Consider the following 15,901-nt stretch of genomic DNA (forward strand, 5'->3'; position numbering starts at 1 on the left):
TCTAATCATCAGCAGCCTCTTAAGAGGGCAAACAGGTGAGAAAGTCAGAAGTAATACAGCACCTGAGTGCAAAGAGGCTCTAATTAAATACTCCTGCAAATTAGTGACTCATTTAGAAGTAAAATGATTTAATTTAAACTCTGGTGATGAATTAATGTACACCTGTTCCCCCCTTTAAGGCAAACAAATGAGTAAATAAATGGGAGGATGATGGGCTGCTTGGAGCGCAGTTGAAGCCCTTACACGGAGTGGTGGTTGGCAAGTCTTGTCCCATCTCCGTATGATGCTCTGCAGCCCCTGACTACGGCAGCAATGCCTCATCTCGCCAGCTTGCTCCACAACTGCCCGGGCACTGAGAATCTGCTCTTGTTCCTTTCTGGGGCTCATGGGAATCACTGCTTCATCCCCAAAATTGATCAGAGTAACACTTTCAACTCATTCTTCCTAGAAAGCAGAAGGGCTGGAAAATTGGAAGGAAATGAGCCAGGAACAAACTTAAAAGCACCATGACTTTTAGTTTTGCTTTGCTTTAAAGTGACAGGGGAGATGTTGTAAGACAGCAAGTGCAAATTAAGGAAAAGCCCAATTAGTAAAACTCCTCCTTCCCAGCATGGAAGTGCAAGGAGCAATCTCTCCAAAGCAGCTCAGGGATCCCTGCTGCTACTGCCATCAACATAAAGGCAGAGCCAGGCCATTGAAATGGGATTGGAAAAAGGATCCTTCCTCGAGAGCACTTTACAAATGCATTGAAAACATCCCTGGGTGCCAGTTTGTCTCTCACATATGGTCCACCTTGCGTTTGCTGCTCCTCTTCCTCAGTACAGCTCCAAAATCCTTCTGCATGCAGAGTCCCTGCAGCTGCCTCTGCTGCTGGCAGGCATGGGCATCGTGCGCAGGCAGACCTTTGGGACAGCCCAGCAGCTCGGCTGGCCCTGGCTGTGGCAACCCAGGAGCTGGGTGGCCACGGCCCCATGCTGCTCAGCAGCCCAGGCGGCTGCACCAGGGCATGGGGAAGGGAAAGCACTCGGGCTGTGAGTGCTTCCTGGCCTCCTGTGAAATCAACCACATTAGCACAGGCATTGACCACTGTCAATCTGTGCTGTGTCTCAAATGAGGACATAATGTGCTCCTGAATCAATTGCTGGCAGCGCTTCAGCCTTATTATTCTTATTACTGGAACGTGAGTGCTGCATGCCTGCCAGGCAGCTTCCCGATTAGCCCATTAAACCCGCAACACACTGCTTCCTGGGTGCGATCTGGACCCCCGGGTCCAGCACCTCCTGGGCTCACCGGCCCCAGGGACCCAAGCACCTCTCCTGTTGCCTAAGCTGTCTTGCCAGGGCTGCAGACAAGGGAGATGCAATGTGATGCAATGTCCTTGGTGGCTTCAAGGGAAATGCAAGCAAACAGGGGATTTGGGGGAGGCCAGAAGTGTTTCTCTCCATAAAAAACTGTGGGGAAGGTGCTGCAGCCTCCCCATGGCACTGGGAAGCAGGAGCAGAGTCAAATCTCATGCACAACCTGAAGACTATCATACCAGGCAGTGGCACGCTGCCTGGCTCTTATCACCTCCAGCTTTGCTCTGCTCCCTGGGGCCATCCACTGGAGGGACATGACGAAGGGACTGGGCATGAGGGGCAATGGCCACAAGTTGCAGTTTGGATGTAAGGAAAAAATTTTCCCCTGGGAAGGTGGTGCAGGACCTAGCCCAGAAATGGCAGCAGCCACGAGGGAGCAGGAACCAGCCCTGGTCAGAGCCAGTCTGTCCTGTGTTTGCTAACAGCAACAAAGGGGACAGCAGCGCTTGGCTTGCTGGATCCCACAGTGAAGGTGCAAGATGTGGTACGAGTGTGTACACTTGTTTGTACCAGTGTAGGCACCCCTCATCTGAGGACAGGATCCTGCTCCATGTCCATGCGCTGCAGCGTGGGAAGGTGGCCCACAGGAGGAGCTCCAACATAGCTGCAGCGCCCGCCACAGCCCGCAGATAAATAATTAAGGGGCTCTGCCTCCCTTCTACTTATTTAATTCCATTAATCCCACACTGTAAATTCACTGTAGCTCTCACTGTACACTAAAAATGAAATACTCTCCTGGTGCGGCTGGGACAGGAGCTGCTGCCAGACCCTTGCTCCCCCCAGCTCTGCTCCATGCCCAGGAGAGCATGGTGGGGCTGTGCTACGCCCCATGCCACAGCGGCCGCCAGCAGCTACCTGTGCCTGCAGCTGGCTCAGCTCCCAGCACCCGCCGTTCAACCTCTCCTGTCGCACCAGGGGCACCAGCAGGTCCAGTTGGGATTGCTCCCTGCTCCTCGGGGGCGAGGGCTAACCCGCAGCTCGGAACCCTGCTATTGCTGCAGCCAGCTCACAGCTCTCTCTGTGCTGGCTTTGTTGCACAGGCTACTCAGCCGCGCGGGCTGGCAAACTGGTGTGAGCAATATTATTTGTTCTCTGACCTGCGGGAATGGAGGCCAGACGTCTCCGAGAAATCTCTGCCACCCTCCCTGCTCTCTTCCCAGGCGTGAGGGGAGGTGCTGACAGGTCTTGTTTTGTGTCACCTGTGTCTAGGTTACCCTGCTATTGCTTGCAAAGCCAAGGCAAATGCCAGACTGATGGCTCTGGGCACCTGGCCTCAGTGGTTAAAAGTGCTGTTAAATATTTGCTCTCTGCCTGGGGTGCCACTGCTCCTGGAACGTGAGCCATCTATAAACAGCCCTGCACCCCATGGAGATGTTAGCCTGCTAGGCTGCTCTGCAAAAACACTTAAAATGCAACAGTTCCAAAGCACAGCCAAACAGCAAATGGCCTTGGGGGTTCATCTATGATGCCTTCGTTCCTTGGCTCTCCCTGCTCAACTGTGCTATGCCCAGTCCCACGCCACTATCATGCTGGGGGAAATGGGGTCGGGGCCTCTGTCTTTCGACGCACTGGGTCACCACTCAGCGCTGTGTAGGTCTGGGGCTCACACAATCCCAGGGAGTGCTGAGGCTGTATCATCACTTCATGACTGCAATTGCACAGAATTTGGAGAGCTGTGGTTCCCTGCCTCTCCCCGTGTTGGGAAGCACAAGGTCCCGCAGGGGCTGCACAGCCTGCTCCTCTCCCACCTCCGCTATTTCCGCATCCACTCTGCAGATTCCCTTACTCAGCAATGCATGCCGTGCCCATCCTGCCCTCCAACCACAGGCCCCAAAGAGAGCTGCTGTCATGCCAAACCTGCACACACGGGGACCAGGATGAGAGCAGACCCATCGGCACAGCAATCCTGCACAGGCAGCTGTTGTTCTCTGCAAACTCAATCCAGGATTTTTCTCACTGGCATCTCAAATGGGAAATGACTGTACTGATCCCCACCTGCCAACAAGGGGCAACCACTTCTGCTTTGGGGTCTATGCTAGTATCAAACACCGTATAAGCCTGTCATGTTCAGTAATTTCTAGCTGATGAGGAGTCAAATGCAGCAGAATCCAGGGGAAAAAAAATTACATGCAACAATCAGCTACTTAATAGCTGCTTCAACATGAAAAGTACAACTGATTGGTGCTCTCAACCAGCCATGATATTCTAAAGAAAGAGAAATGAGAAGAGAGAGGCTCATGAAAACAGCTAAGAGAATTTACTTAATGCTCATTTTTTCTGAAACAGTTCCCAGAGCTCAGTATTACGCTGCAGGCTCCAAGCGGCGCAGGCCTAGTGCGAGGATGGGAGTGCACAGACACTGGCTCCTGCTGAATCCCCACGGCGCAGCAGAGGCACAGTCCGCCTGTAGTGCCGTGGACAGCCCTGCTTATCATTTCAGCTGGACTCCTAACAAAAGGCACAAGGCAGACAGATATGACTGCATACCTTGGCACCACTGGCAGGACATACACAAACACACAGGTAACTGCAAAGGAAGCACATTATTTCTCTAAACATCTCCCAAGTTGTGATGTAATGCTGTAGCTGGTGAAAGCTCAGCTTCCCTCTGGTCTAGAGAGCAGTATGCAGAGGGAAGGTAAAACCCTCCACTTGGCATCCTGAAGCAAAAAGGAGCTCTGTGTCTTCCTCAGATAGACGCAGCACACCCTTTGAACTAGCTGGAATTTGTCCCTTACCTTCTCAGCACAGAGATCTGCTTTCCCTTTCCTGGCATATATAATCCTACCTCATGGGCAAATGTTCTGATCTCATCTCATAAATCAGGGTAGGTATGCTGCAGGAAGGGGAGGCCACAGGCACAGGCAGATAACAATTCAAACAGAAGTGATAACACATGCAAAGGACACTTCCCAAATTTATTCCCTCTTTAATACTAGTGGGGGGTTTATTTACAAGTCCCCTGCAGCTGAAGAGGGTCCTGCATGTAAGCACAGGAAAACATATATCCTGCTGCTGCTGATCTCACGGCTGCAGAGGAACTTTCTCCAACTTCACAAGTTTTCAACCTAATCATCCAGCCCAGAAAGTGATGAGAAAGGCAAGGCAGCCCTCGTGCAGGTCAGTCCCTTCCCCTCCACGTGTGCACCCCCTTGGCAAATTGTCCTCAGGGGAGGACAGGAATGGAGGGGGTCGGGCTGGGAGAAGTGCAGTGCAGGATCGGGGGCTTCATGAAATGCCTGGTGTGTTCCTGTGTTTGTGAGAAAAGGCAGCATTGGTGGCGGGTGCGGATAGTACCTATCCAGGGGCTCCACCACAGACACAGCGGAGGGCAGGGATGTGATCTAGCGGCGCAGAGGAGGTTGCAGCTCAGGATTGCAGGGCACAGGCAGAGAGCGCTCCATACAGGGAAGGGAGCTGGGACTGCTCCAGGGTAGTGGGACATCAGCAGAGTTTCTGGTGACAGAGATGCTGAATGGCACAGGCTAATGCCAGCAGTGTGCAGGGGGAGAGTAGGTTGGGAAGCAGGAATGAAAACCCGAATGCGTGTTTGCCAGCAGTGGAGGATGGTGCAGAAAGCAAAGCTTTGAATGCAGATGGAAGTGAAGGGGCATGGGACACTGTGGACTGAAATACCTCAGCCAACCTGCATGGAGAACAGCCCTCGCAGAGCAAAACAATAAAGTAAACAGCGACAGCCCAGGCGGGTAGACACAAGCTCCCATTCACTTCTAAGACTGTAACCACGGTGGGAGCATGGCAGGCTGCTGCGCCTTCAGCTGCAAGGCCTTTTCCCCATACAAGCCATGCTTGAACTGCTCAAGGCGAGTTCCCACCGCTCTGGGGCTGGCAGGGAGAGCTGGCAGGCTCCCAGGCCTGGCTCAGGGCCCGTGCAGGCGATGCCGGTGCGGGGGAGGCATGGCTCAGTTTTCAAGCCCTCTCCGCTGGGGGTCCTGGCCAGCATCGCTCTGCCCCCACCGCCCGGCAGGCTCTCACGCTCACCTCGTACTCCTGGGAGAACTTCAGCCCGTCGTTGGCTTTCAGCCTGTCGATGTTATCGGCGAGGTCCGTCACGGGGATGGGGGGGTGGTCACGCATGCCTGCGAGCAAGACAAGGAGGGAGGAGGGAGAGGAAAACGGTTATGGCTCTGCACGGCCGAGGAAGGCTCAACAACAGCATGTGCACAGCAAACCTGAAAGGTGGGTGGCAAGGCGGACATGTGTGACTATGTGAAGCGCTGGGTGGAATGGATGGGAAGTCGGCGAGATTGCACGGCATGCTGCACGCACTCTCAGAGCACACAGTTTGGTGAAACAAAAAGGAAGGTGATGTGCAGAATGTGCATGACCGGGTGAGCATGCTCGGACAGTACAGCCACCGGGCACACAGAGCAGGCCACACAGTGGGCAGGGGCTTGGGCAAGCCCCCGGCAGGAACGGGCCAAGGAGATGCTGTCAATGTGCTTCCCGGGCTCCCGCATGGGCTGAAGTTGAACACACTGATTCTCTGGTGCTCTCACCGCCAAGGGCTGAGGCTGATCCTCTTGCTTACCTCTAACGGCGGCATTAACCACAAAGAAACTCGCCCAGACCTGCACCAATGGAAACCTCTGCAGTGTACGTGCACAACTTTTTGGGTAGACAGATGCTGCCCCAGCCCCTGTGGAGCTAGAGAAAGACAGGAAGGGCCCCGTGGAGGAACAGCTGCTCCCCTGGTCAGAGATTGCACAACTTCGCGAGAGCTGAGGAGCAGCTCTGCCTGCAGCTGTGTAACTCAGTGCTTTTCAGTGGTGCTCCGGAGGCAGAGCCAGCTCCAGGGCCCAAAATCCAGCTCCACTGGGCTGGCTCGTGCAAGGCACCATGTGCAGTGACATGCCCTACAGCAGCTTCTGGGAGGCTGCTGTGAGCTGGGATGCGGTTCAAGCCGTGGCAGAAGTCTTACCCTGTCTAAAGCAGGGATGCACAGTATGGCTCATCCCGGGCACAGCCCAAGCCCTGCTCAGGGAAGAGGCCCCGAGGTGGAGATCCCACAGGTCTCGCGCAGGGGATGGGTACCATGGGGGTACACATATGGGATTGGAAGAAGCACTACTGGGGCACTGGGCCTCAGGGCTCAGCCATCGCAACCTCTTTCTCTGAAGCTGAGACAGTGAACTGGCATGAACATGGCTGTGAAACATCTCCTTCAAAGCCTGGCTCATGAAAATCCCAAGGCTCGTGACTCCATCGGCTGCTCTGTGGCTTTCCCAGAAACCCCATGTGGGTAATAATGATTATTAATAGGCTGAAGCTGTTGATTCACACCCAGGGAGACAGGCTGGAGCATGGCCAGGAGCTTCTCAATCGCTCAGGAGCCTGAATGCTGCCACAGATGGCAGTGATGGGCCGCTGAGGTGATGGAGCAGTCCCCAAGCTGGGTACATGCATTTTACACAGTGGTGACAAGTCACTAGGTGATAACACAGAAGTGTTACACTGCAGCCGCTGCACAGCAGGGCTCCTCACACCTCTGCCAAAAGCATCTAACATTGCTGCATATAGGCAAGACCCGATCCAACACACACTCATCCGTCTATCCCTTGACAGCACAGAGCTAACCACGGATGGACTGAAAGTAGGACAGACGGAGAAGGAAAGATCCCTCTCCTGCCTCGTGCTGAGGCCCTCCTGCAAATGGTCCTCTGCCACTTCACCCATTAGGATCCCCAAGGTAGCTGAGCAGGTCCACAAAGACGATGCTGATTTCTACACAATTTGCTCATTGGTGCCAGAGCCAGAGCTCCAGAGGCTGTAGCTCAGAAGTGACCTTTGCAGTGTGGAGCTGTTACTGATGAGCAATTGAATGAGGGCAACAATGTGGGACCAAGGCAGAAGTGTGGGGCTGGAAGAAGAAAGAGGCTGGAACACAACCACAGTACGTGCTTATCCCAACATGGTTATGTATGAAGTACAGCAAAGCCATGGACCACAGCAGAGCTGCAGATGCTCGTCTCTGCTGAGAAATACAAGGGGGCCCCTCCAAACTTCAGCCAAAGGAGTGTTGCAGCAACAAAGGAGCTGCAAGAACAGACAGGGAGAAAAACGTGTTTGGTATCCCATTATTGTGAACCTAGAACAACTGCCACTGGCAGTGTAGGGCAAGACAGAGATTTGTACACACTACCAGGACTTCTGCATGCTCTTCCAATGACTCTGGCAAGAGGACAGTGAGCTCTCCACCAAGCTAGAAGGACTCAGAGGTCTCACAATGCCTGCAGGGCTACAGACTGCACAGCCCTCGACTCTGCTTCTGAGGGAAGCATCTAACCTATGTACTTCTCCCATTCCTGCGTGCACACGCAGATACCTTGTACACCAAGCAGCGGGGAGGACACACTTTTACAGTTGTTTGAGAGTGAACCTGAAGCTTACAAGACAAGACATAAAGGGGCAGTTAAATCCATAGTCCTGGTACCACTCCATCCAACCTGCTAGAGCAGTAAGTCCCTCTCCTCTGTGCCTGGGACTCTGGTGCCAACAACTGCCAAGCAGACAACTGCACAGCAGTTCAGAGAAGATCAGCATCCCTTGGCATCCATTCTGCCCAACTCTATGGCACAGGCGACCCAACCTAGGGATTCCAGTTTGCCTGAGGTAGGAGGAGAGTGTGTTCAACCACTGGGCTGCAGAGCACCCTTCAATTTGTCCTCTAGGGGTTTTTAGCTGCCCACTCCCTCCAGAATGGCCAAGGTTATCTGTCCCCACGCAGGGCCAGCTGCAGAGCCTGGCATGCCACTGCAAGGGGGCAGGAAACCTGGGAGCAGGGGAAGGACTGCCACAGGAGCCTCCTGGCAGGCCAGCACCCGGGGCTTTCCCTTCTGCACTGTGCTGCGGTGAGCTGCTGTAGTGCCGTGCAAACAGTACCCGAGCTTGGCCCCACACATCATGTCAGAAAGTGAAATCAGTGCCGTTCTACAGTCTGCTGTGAGTGAGGGTGACCTTCATGACATTGAAACAAAAATTACAGAGACAAGAGAGAAAGGGAAAGAAAAAGCAAAAGGTGTCAAAAGATAAATACAGGAGTTAAAACTAACTTGAGATATTCGGGCAACTGGGGACACTGGCACCTGCAAAGAAAAGAAATGGGGCAAGAACAGAAATCCCATTAGCCTTTAGTCATCATCGCAGAGGTTCAGAAATGGAAAGGCAAAGAGATGAAGATGCAAGGAAAGCACCATCTGCCACAGCACCGGGAGCCTCCCTCCTGCACAGGACTGGCTGCCTGGCGCCGGGGGCTGCTCTGCAGCTGGCTGTTACCCACCGGGCTTTTGGCTCTGGCCAGCACCATCCCCTGACGCTGACAAACACATGGAGCTGGGGGTACTCGCAGAGGAGTGAGTGCCCAGGTCTTCATCTGATGCCAAGAGCTACAGTTCTCACTGCACACCACTGTCCAGGGCCCCATGCTCCCCTAGCCTGCAAGGCAGGAGGATGGCAGGTACAGGGGACATCTGTGCTGCTTGGTGGCCAGGAGGATTGCGCTCAGCCCCAGCAATCTCTGCTCAGTGCCCCTGAGCCTCTAGTTTGCTTCCAGCTCATCAGCAGCACAACTCAGCCTCATTTCATGGTGTATTGGGACACTGCCCGGTCCCGTATCCTCTCAGCGACTTGGCACAGTGGTACATTAGTACAGGGAGGGTGACAGTGGGGGAAATGACCCTTGTCTGAAGTAAAAACCACAAAAATGAGAAAGCTTAATATTTAATAACAGTAGCCCAATTAATTATGCATTAAACAAGTTTTCCCTGCTCGGCACACTCCAGCAGGGAGACCAGCTACTGAAGTGTGCAGGGCCGGTGGCCAGCACCTCTTGTCAATGCATCCACGCAGCACCGCCTCGACCTTGGGTGGGTGACGAGGACAACAGCATGGGCCCACTGGGCTCGGTGGCTTTCATGCCTCCTCATTAATGAGGACAAGCTTGTCAGGAGCTGGAACAGTCACTCCTAGCTGCATGACACCCACTTCTGCCCCGCAGAGCCTCACAAGTGATGCAGGGAGGAGGAGGACACAGTTCTGTCAGTTGGTGGGGGAGCATTGGCTTGCAGCATCCCAGGGCACTGCTGCTGCCTCTAGTGAGCTGGGCACTTTGGGTTGTTTTTGTCTCTCCAGAGAGCTCTGCAATCATCACATGAGAGAGTGTCTCTGGCTTATCCTTAGGCACAGGCAGGAAAAGAGAATTTCCTGGACTCCTCTCTGATGGCAGCTCTTGGCCCTTCCTACAGCTCTTGCAAGGGATACCTCATTGCAAACACCCCAATCTCTTGTTGATAATGGGAGCAGATGCAAGCCTGACCTCCTCCATGCAATGTAAACCACAAGCATACAGCAAAGACGGCTCTTGTGTAGCTGGGCAGTGGAGACATGTCACAGAAGCCTGTCCCCATGCACAGATGCCCTGGAGCAGCTCAAGGAGCTGCATGCTGTTGCTGACTGTGTGTGACCCCCTCACCTAACACTGCTCCCAGTGATGTGCCTGTTGAGATGTTCTTCCTCTAGCATGGGTGCTGCCTCCCTTGCTTCCCACAGCATTTTCCTCCCATGCTGCAATACCACGCTGTTCTGTGCTGTGGCCAACAAATGCCCCAGGTCTGCTGGCAACTGCCAGGCTGTCACTGTGTCCTACCCGTGAGATCTGCTATCGGTCCTGCCTGGGAGACGCACTAACTATGGATCTGAGACAGCTGCTCTGGCACAGAGGGAGAAGTGCTGGTGAAGCCCAGCCCAGGTCTGAGCCAGACTGCTGTGAGCAGCAACAGGCTTCTCTTACCCTCCCTCCCGGACACAGCAGGTTTACATCAGGAAACGGTCCTTTCAAAACTCTCCCGTTAGATGAAAGCTCTTAGATGAATGAGCAGCAGGAGGAAAAGGAAAGTAGGTTACAGACCAGGAAGAGCTGCAAGTTAGAAGACAGCTGTATGTGCCTCATTTACTGCTGAACTGCTCCCTCCATCACAAAAGCCCAAGCGCTCCCCCACTTCATCTAGGACTTGGGCTCTCTGAAAGGCTCTGAACAAGCTGGGGGGAGCCTGCCTCTGATTGCCACAACAACAGGTACTGTGCTTTCAGTGCCATCAGAGACACACAGACACAAAGCAGCAGCACGAGACCTTTCTACAGTGCGAAGTAGAGTTGCCTCTGTGGGCTGGCAAACTAACTACATCCCGAGGCACCACAGGCCAGTGCAGACAAGACAAGATGCTCTGCAGCAAACAGTTGCATGCAGAAAGCAACAGCTGTTACTGAACTATCTGTCATCCTCTGCACTGAGATCACTGTGACCAGCAGTGCACTTTACTGGGCCACGGCACTGACTGGGAAGCAATGTAGGCTGCTTCTCTACACCCTTAGCTGATCAGAGCAGGACAGTCAGTACACCAAAGATCCCTGGAGAAAGGTACTGGGACACACTCAGCAGTACAAGGGCTCTCTGTACCTCCTGATCCTCACAGATGCAGCCCCTGTGGCCAGCACTGCATCAGTGGTGCTCAGCGCTGATCTCAGTCTGGACCAAGCCAGCACAGCAGCTGGGAGCAGGTGCAGGCACTGGTGAGCACCTCCCAACTCTGTGTGGAGGCTCCTCCCGGCTCAGGACAACTGCAGTGAGCTTCATATAAGGTCTGACGCACACCACACACTAGGTTCTGTCCCTGCCCAAGTTCCCCAGCCTGGTGTGCCGGCAGTGACAGGGCCAGGGAGAAGGATTTGCAGACCAGAGAGTGGACACCTGGATATCCTTGGTTTAAGCCCGCTTTATGCCACTGTGACAGAGAAGGTACAGAGCTGCTGGTGGGGAGGACTGCAACTCCTTCTCTGGCATGGGGACCTGACGAAGAGGAATCGCAGGAGGTGGGGCACAAGGGCTTTAGCTGCTCTTTACCTGGAGTCTGGTAGTTGAGCCGCCTCATCTCAACCGGGTCAGAGGAGTGGGCCAAGAGCGAGTCCTTCAGACCGATGGAGTGCTCATCCTTGGAAGAGGGGGAGTGCGCCCTTTTCCTATGGACAGAGAGAAGCAGGTGAGCTCTGGCAGAGACCATTATGAACCACCCTGGAAAGCAGTCTGGATCCTTGCGTCCCAGGTACCCAGCTCCATCCCACGCTCCCTGGGGCTCTGGGCAAGTCACATCCTCTTCCATGCCTCCAATTCCCACCTATGAAACAGGAAGGATCATACATAAGCGACGGCAGAGGTTTGATTAGTGAGGCACTTTGAAATATGATACTCTGCCTAATATTTATTAGAGAAAAAGCAGATAAATACAAGATGTTGTTTCCTCTTACTCTGTCTAGGAACTATTTCCTGTAGTGGAAGGATATAATAAAAATTTTTTTTAAGTATTAGAAATATTTAAATATAGAATGCCGTAATATAATAGCGTAAAGGCTCTTCAGGGTGTGTTTTATTGGGCCATTAATACATGTCTTGAATGGTTGAAGGCACCCAAGGCGTGTATTAATGGAACAATAAAATACACTGTTGTCTCTTCATGCTATATTTATGCCTACAGCAATGCCACCACCTCAGGCTCTTGCTGGAATTCACAGGCAAAGCAGGGACAGATCCAATCAAAAAGTGGACGAGTTAATATTAAGGAAAATCTAATACTGCAAGAAGGGTTTCTAGTGATTTTTTAAGTTCTACTTCTTCCTCTATATTACAAATATAGCAGATATACCCATGCAGATGGGTGGTGGGCAGGAGCAGGACAGCAGTACTCTCTTCTGAGTCTGTGCTGACCCTGACGGTTTGCCAACGTGCTGAGCACACAGCAATAGGCAGACTTTGTCCTTTGGCTACAGCCCCAAAATGGATTTTGCCTGATGGTGAACCCCTCTGCTGACCGGATGTTTTCTGGAAGAGGGGGAGCTGCATCACTGCTAGTCTGCACAAATGCTAGCACATGTACCATCCTGCAAATCACAACAGTCCGCCTCTGCTTCTGTCCCCTTGTGAAGCATTTCAAAGCACCCTGGAAGGTTGCCAAGCTCTGCACAGAGGCAGCTGCATCTCTGGGTAGTGGTGACCCTGAGCCACGTGTGATCAGAAACACTCTGCACAGGGCGCTATCACTTCCACAGGGAGCTGTGCACGCTGGGCTGGCACTAGTGAGAAGGAATTAGGAAAAATTTAGTGCATAAATCATGAGTGAAGCCTGTGTTCCTGCTGTGGCCCAGAGTGTGAGCAAGCTCCATCTGCAGCCTGTGTCTGCATCAAACACTGGAGTTGTTCAGTGGGGAGGACCAGCTTGTGAGTCTTGCACTACTCTGAGTCACCTCAACATCGCAGAACCCTTCTAGCTGCCTGGACCGGGACAAAAGAGCTGAAGGACTGAGAGCACTGACAGAAAGAAAGGAAAATACAGGGAAAACAAATAAATTAGTGTTTCTCCTATCAGGAGCACAGCAGGATGTGCCATGTGCTACTGTGTGTCAGTCCCTGAGCCCTTGAGCAAAGTGGCCCAGCTTTTCTGGGGAATGGGCACAGCACATAATTAATGTTTGTCTCTCATTAGCCTAGTCAGGACAACTGATAAACAAACCTCCAGATCCCAAGCTATCCACTGCTACTCAGCTTCAATCCATTCCCATTGTAGATTTGACACTGTGAATAAGCTGCACAGATACCTTTGGGAGAAAATGCCTCCAAAAAGAAGATGGACAGCAAAAAACCGTAGGATAAAACAGCATCACTCTGAGCATGTGGATTGTGCTGGAAGAGGATACGCTGCTACCGCATGGGCTAGGATACAGCAGGAACATGTCAGGTCTGAGCACAGTGGGCTGGTGCTGCTTCCTGATATTCCACCCACACCACACTCTGGGACAAAGGGACACTGAGCCAAGCTGGACATAGTGGGGCCCAGGTACAGAAACCCCCCTGGGGCCATTTTCTCTTCTTAAAGGCCCGCAAACACTTTGTTTCTTACAATTACCTGATATTCCCTCAAAGCTTCATCATTACAGACTGCAAGGATGCACCTGTATTCTTGATAGAACAGCTCTCAGTCTGAAGTGACTGAGAAAACAAAGAAACACCTATAACTGCTTGTGGTGTCATTTCTTTGATTTTTAACTTCATTGCAAAAACAATCTGGGACGTCTTTATGTTGGAACTGCCTCCCTGAGAGTTGTGAGAAGCTCACAATTGCTGGGAGGCTGATTCCTTTGAGGAAACAAAGTCTTTGTAAACCCCCAGGGCTGGCATGCCCCACGTTCCCAAAAACAAAGATGCCCCTTACTAGCTTCAGGCCTGCGTTTTTAAAATGGGAAATATACTTGAAATTTTAGCAAAACAAGAAGATAAAATGGATTCCTACCTTTCTTGTTTACTAGATCCAGGGAAGAGCAAAAACAGAAGAAAGGAGATGATCACTGACACAGAAAGGCACTGACTGCACATGCACGGCACAGCTCCATTTAATCAGACAACAAAGCCAGTTCCCTTCCCCCAGGTACAGATACATATGTAAATAGGGAGTCCAGGAGGAGCAGAACCTTGGAGCTGAGCTGATAGAGAATGACCTACTGTAATTGAACAGGCTACACGAACACATGCAAATGCAACCTGTGGCTCCTCAGGAGGACTAACAATCATCTCGCACTACACTTACAGCTCTAGCAGGACTGCTGTGCTACGCAAAAGCAGGTGGTTGCTTCAGCAGCGAGCACAGTGTGTGGATGGTCCTGATCCAGCAGAGAACTGAGAAGCCTCAACAAGAGATACCCTACTCTGATTTCAGCCTGTCACATCCATGCCCTGTTCTCACCACCAAAACTATGTTCCTCAGTAAAAATTCACAGTTGTGGAGGCACCTGCCAGAGATCAAACAGGCAATTTCCACAGAAAAACAGTACTAGAGAAGTCCCCAAGGCTGCAAATCCAAGCTGTGAGACCAGAGAGCAGTCAGACTGGCTTTAGGGACAAAGCTGCTCTCCTCTGTCCCACTGTTCACACATTTCCAGAATCCACAGCAGCTCTGTGTCCTGGGGCTGATATTAATTACCTTCTGCATACCCAGCCCTTATGCTCTCTTTATAAAGCAGCTTTCTGCTGTGCCAGGTGGAGACCTTCCTCCTCCCCATGACCACCAAGGACTGTCTATCAGAGCACCCCATATCTCTAGGCTACGAGGAGAGGCTACAAGGAAGCTATTTAAGGTGCCACCACCTGTAGTGCTTGTCCCATAAATGCTATGTCCTGGACTGGACCTCACCTTTTGAAGAGGAGTATAGCAATGACAATGATGATGATTAATATCACGGCCAGGACAGGTCCCATCACCCACAGCATCTCCGGTTCATCCTGCTGCTTTGCTGAAGCCACTTCCATCACGATCTCATCCGAGTAGGGGCTCGCTGCATATCTCTTCTGAACAGCACCGGCAGGAGAGGGACAGAAAAGCAAGCGTCCATTAGGCTAAAGCAACAGCTGCATCCCTGAAATGTGGAGGTTTCCCCTGGTCTCTGGCTAACAGGGAACAGTCATGCTTCTCAAACCCCAGCAGCACGCCATGGGATCCTCCCTCCCTCGGCATCAGCAGAGGTCACGCTGTGGAAACAGTCTCTTCCTGGTGTGAAACATTCCCCGTGCCAACTAATTTCTGGCTAGCAGACTTGGCCCTGAGGTGCCAAACTAGAGCAGCCCGGCTAAGAGCCACTTGCCAGCCCTGGATTCTCTTGGAGACAAATCACAAGCTTTTGAATCCCAACCAATTGCACAGTGGGGCTGGCTGATGATTCCTAAGTGGTTTATAATACCTACTGTGCTGATATCAACACATCTCTCCAGGACAGGGCTATATTAGGAAAACCCCTGCTGGGCTAGGCAGTTTTCTTAAAGGAATGAAATGACAGGAACATTTTCTACCTGATGTCTCAGCCCTGACAAACAGACCTCGGAAAGGGGCTCATGCTTATGGTTCCTTTCCGGACACTTCTGCAATCTGGCAGCCCAGTGATTTATAACACGAAGGGACAGCTTTCTAGCTCCACCGGCAAGATGGGATTAACAGAGACCCAAACCCCTCCTGCAGAAAAATGACACTGCACCTGGCTTGTTCTGCTGCTGTTGCTAAGGCTTATGGAGCTGTGTTGTCCCTTCAGAGCTCAACCTCGCTGGGTCAGAAGGGTTAAATGCTGCAAAAAGAAATCCTTTCCCCCTATTAGAGAGGGCCAGAGCTGTATCAGCTCAGTGCCTGTGGCTTTTGAGCAGCACCTGCTGCTCAGCATTAGGGAGCCAGAAACGCTCTGCTCCTGCCATAGAAAGTTTCCGTCACTGAAGAGGTGCCTGTGGATCTATAAATCGCCTGCTTTAAGGTCAAAGTTTAAACACACACTTCATGTCTGTGTGCATGTGAGGAGAAGAAAGAGAAAAATCAAGCGTGCTGGTGTCACACAAATGCACATCTTGATCTCCTCTCACAGATGCCCTTGATCCCAGCCAGCTTGGTTTCAAACATGCATGGAGTACAGAAAATGCTCTTATCTGTGACATCCTTCTGGCA

The 15,901-nt window shown here is 52.2% G+C and overlaps 1 protein-coding gene across 18 annotated transcripts in view; it reads right to left on the reverse strand.

Annotated features, from left to right (window-relative positions):
* The window catches only part of PTPRF (protein tyrosine phosphatase receptor type F), a 396,994-nt gene that overhangs the window by 22,012 nt on the left and 359,081 nt on the right, over window positions 1–15,901 (reverse strand). For 13 of the 18 annotated variants that reach the window (XM_063344836.1, XM_063344839.1, XM_063344838.1 and 10 more), the window contains 4 exons: window positions 14,612–14,766; window positions 11,278–11,393; window positions 8,432–8,464; window positions 5,361–5,458 (listed from right to left, as the gene is read on the reverse strand). In XM_063344836.1, the coding sequence (XP_063200906.1) occupies window positions 5,361–5,458; window positions 8,432–8,464; window positions 11,278–11,393; window positions 14,612–14,766 (402 nt within the window). The remainder of the gene's footprint in view (window positions 1–5,360; window positions 5,459–8,431; window positions 8,465–11,277; window positions 11,394–14,611; window positions 14,767–15,901) is intronic. The other 5 variants (XM_063344846.1, XM_063344843.1, XM_063344848.1 and 2 more) reach the window with 1 other exon arrangement.

This window comes from Chroicocephalus ridibundus, chromosome 8, assembly GCF_963924245.1.
Source record: "Chroicocephalus ridibundus chromosome 8, bChrRid1.1, whole genome shotgun sequence".
Lineage (NCBI taxonomy): Eukaryota > Metazoa > Chordata > Aves > Charadriiformes > Laridae > Chroicocephalus > Chroicocephalus ridibundus.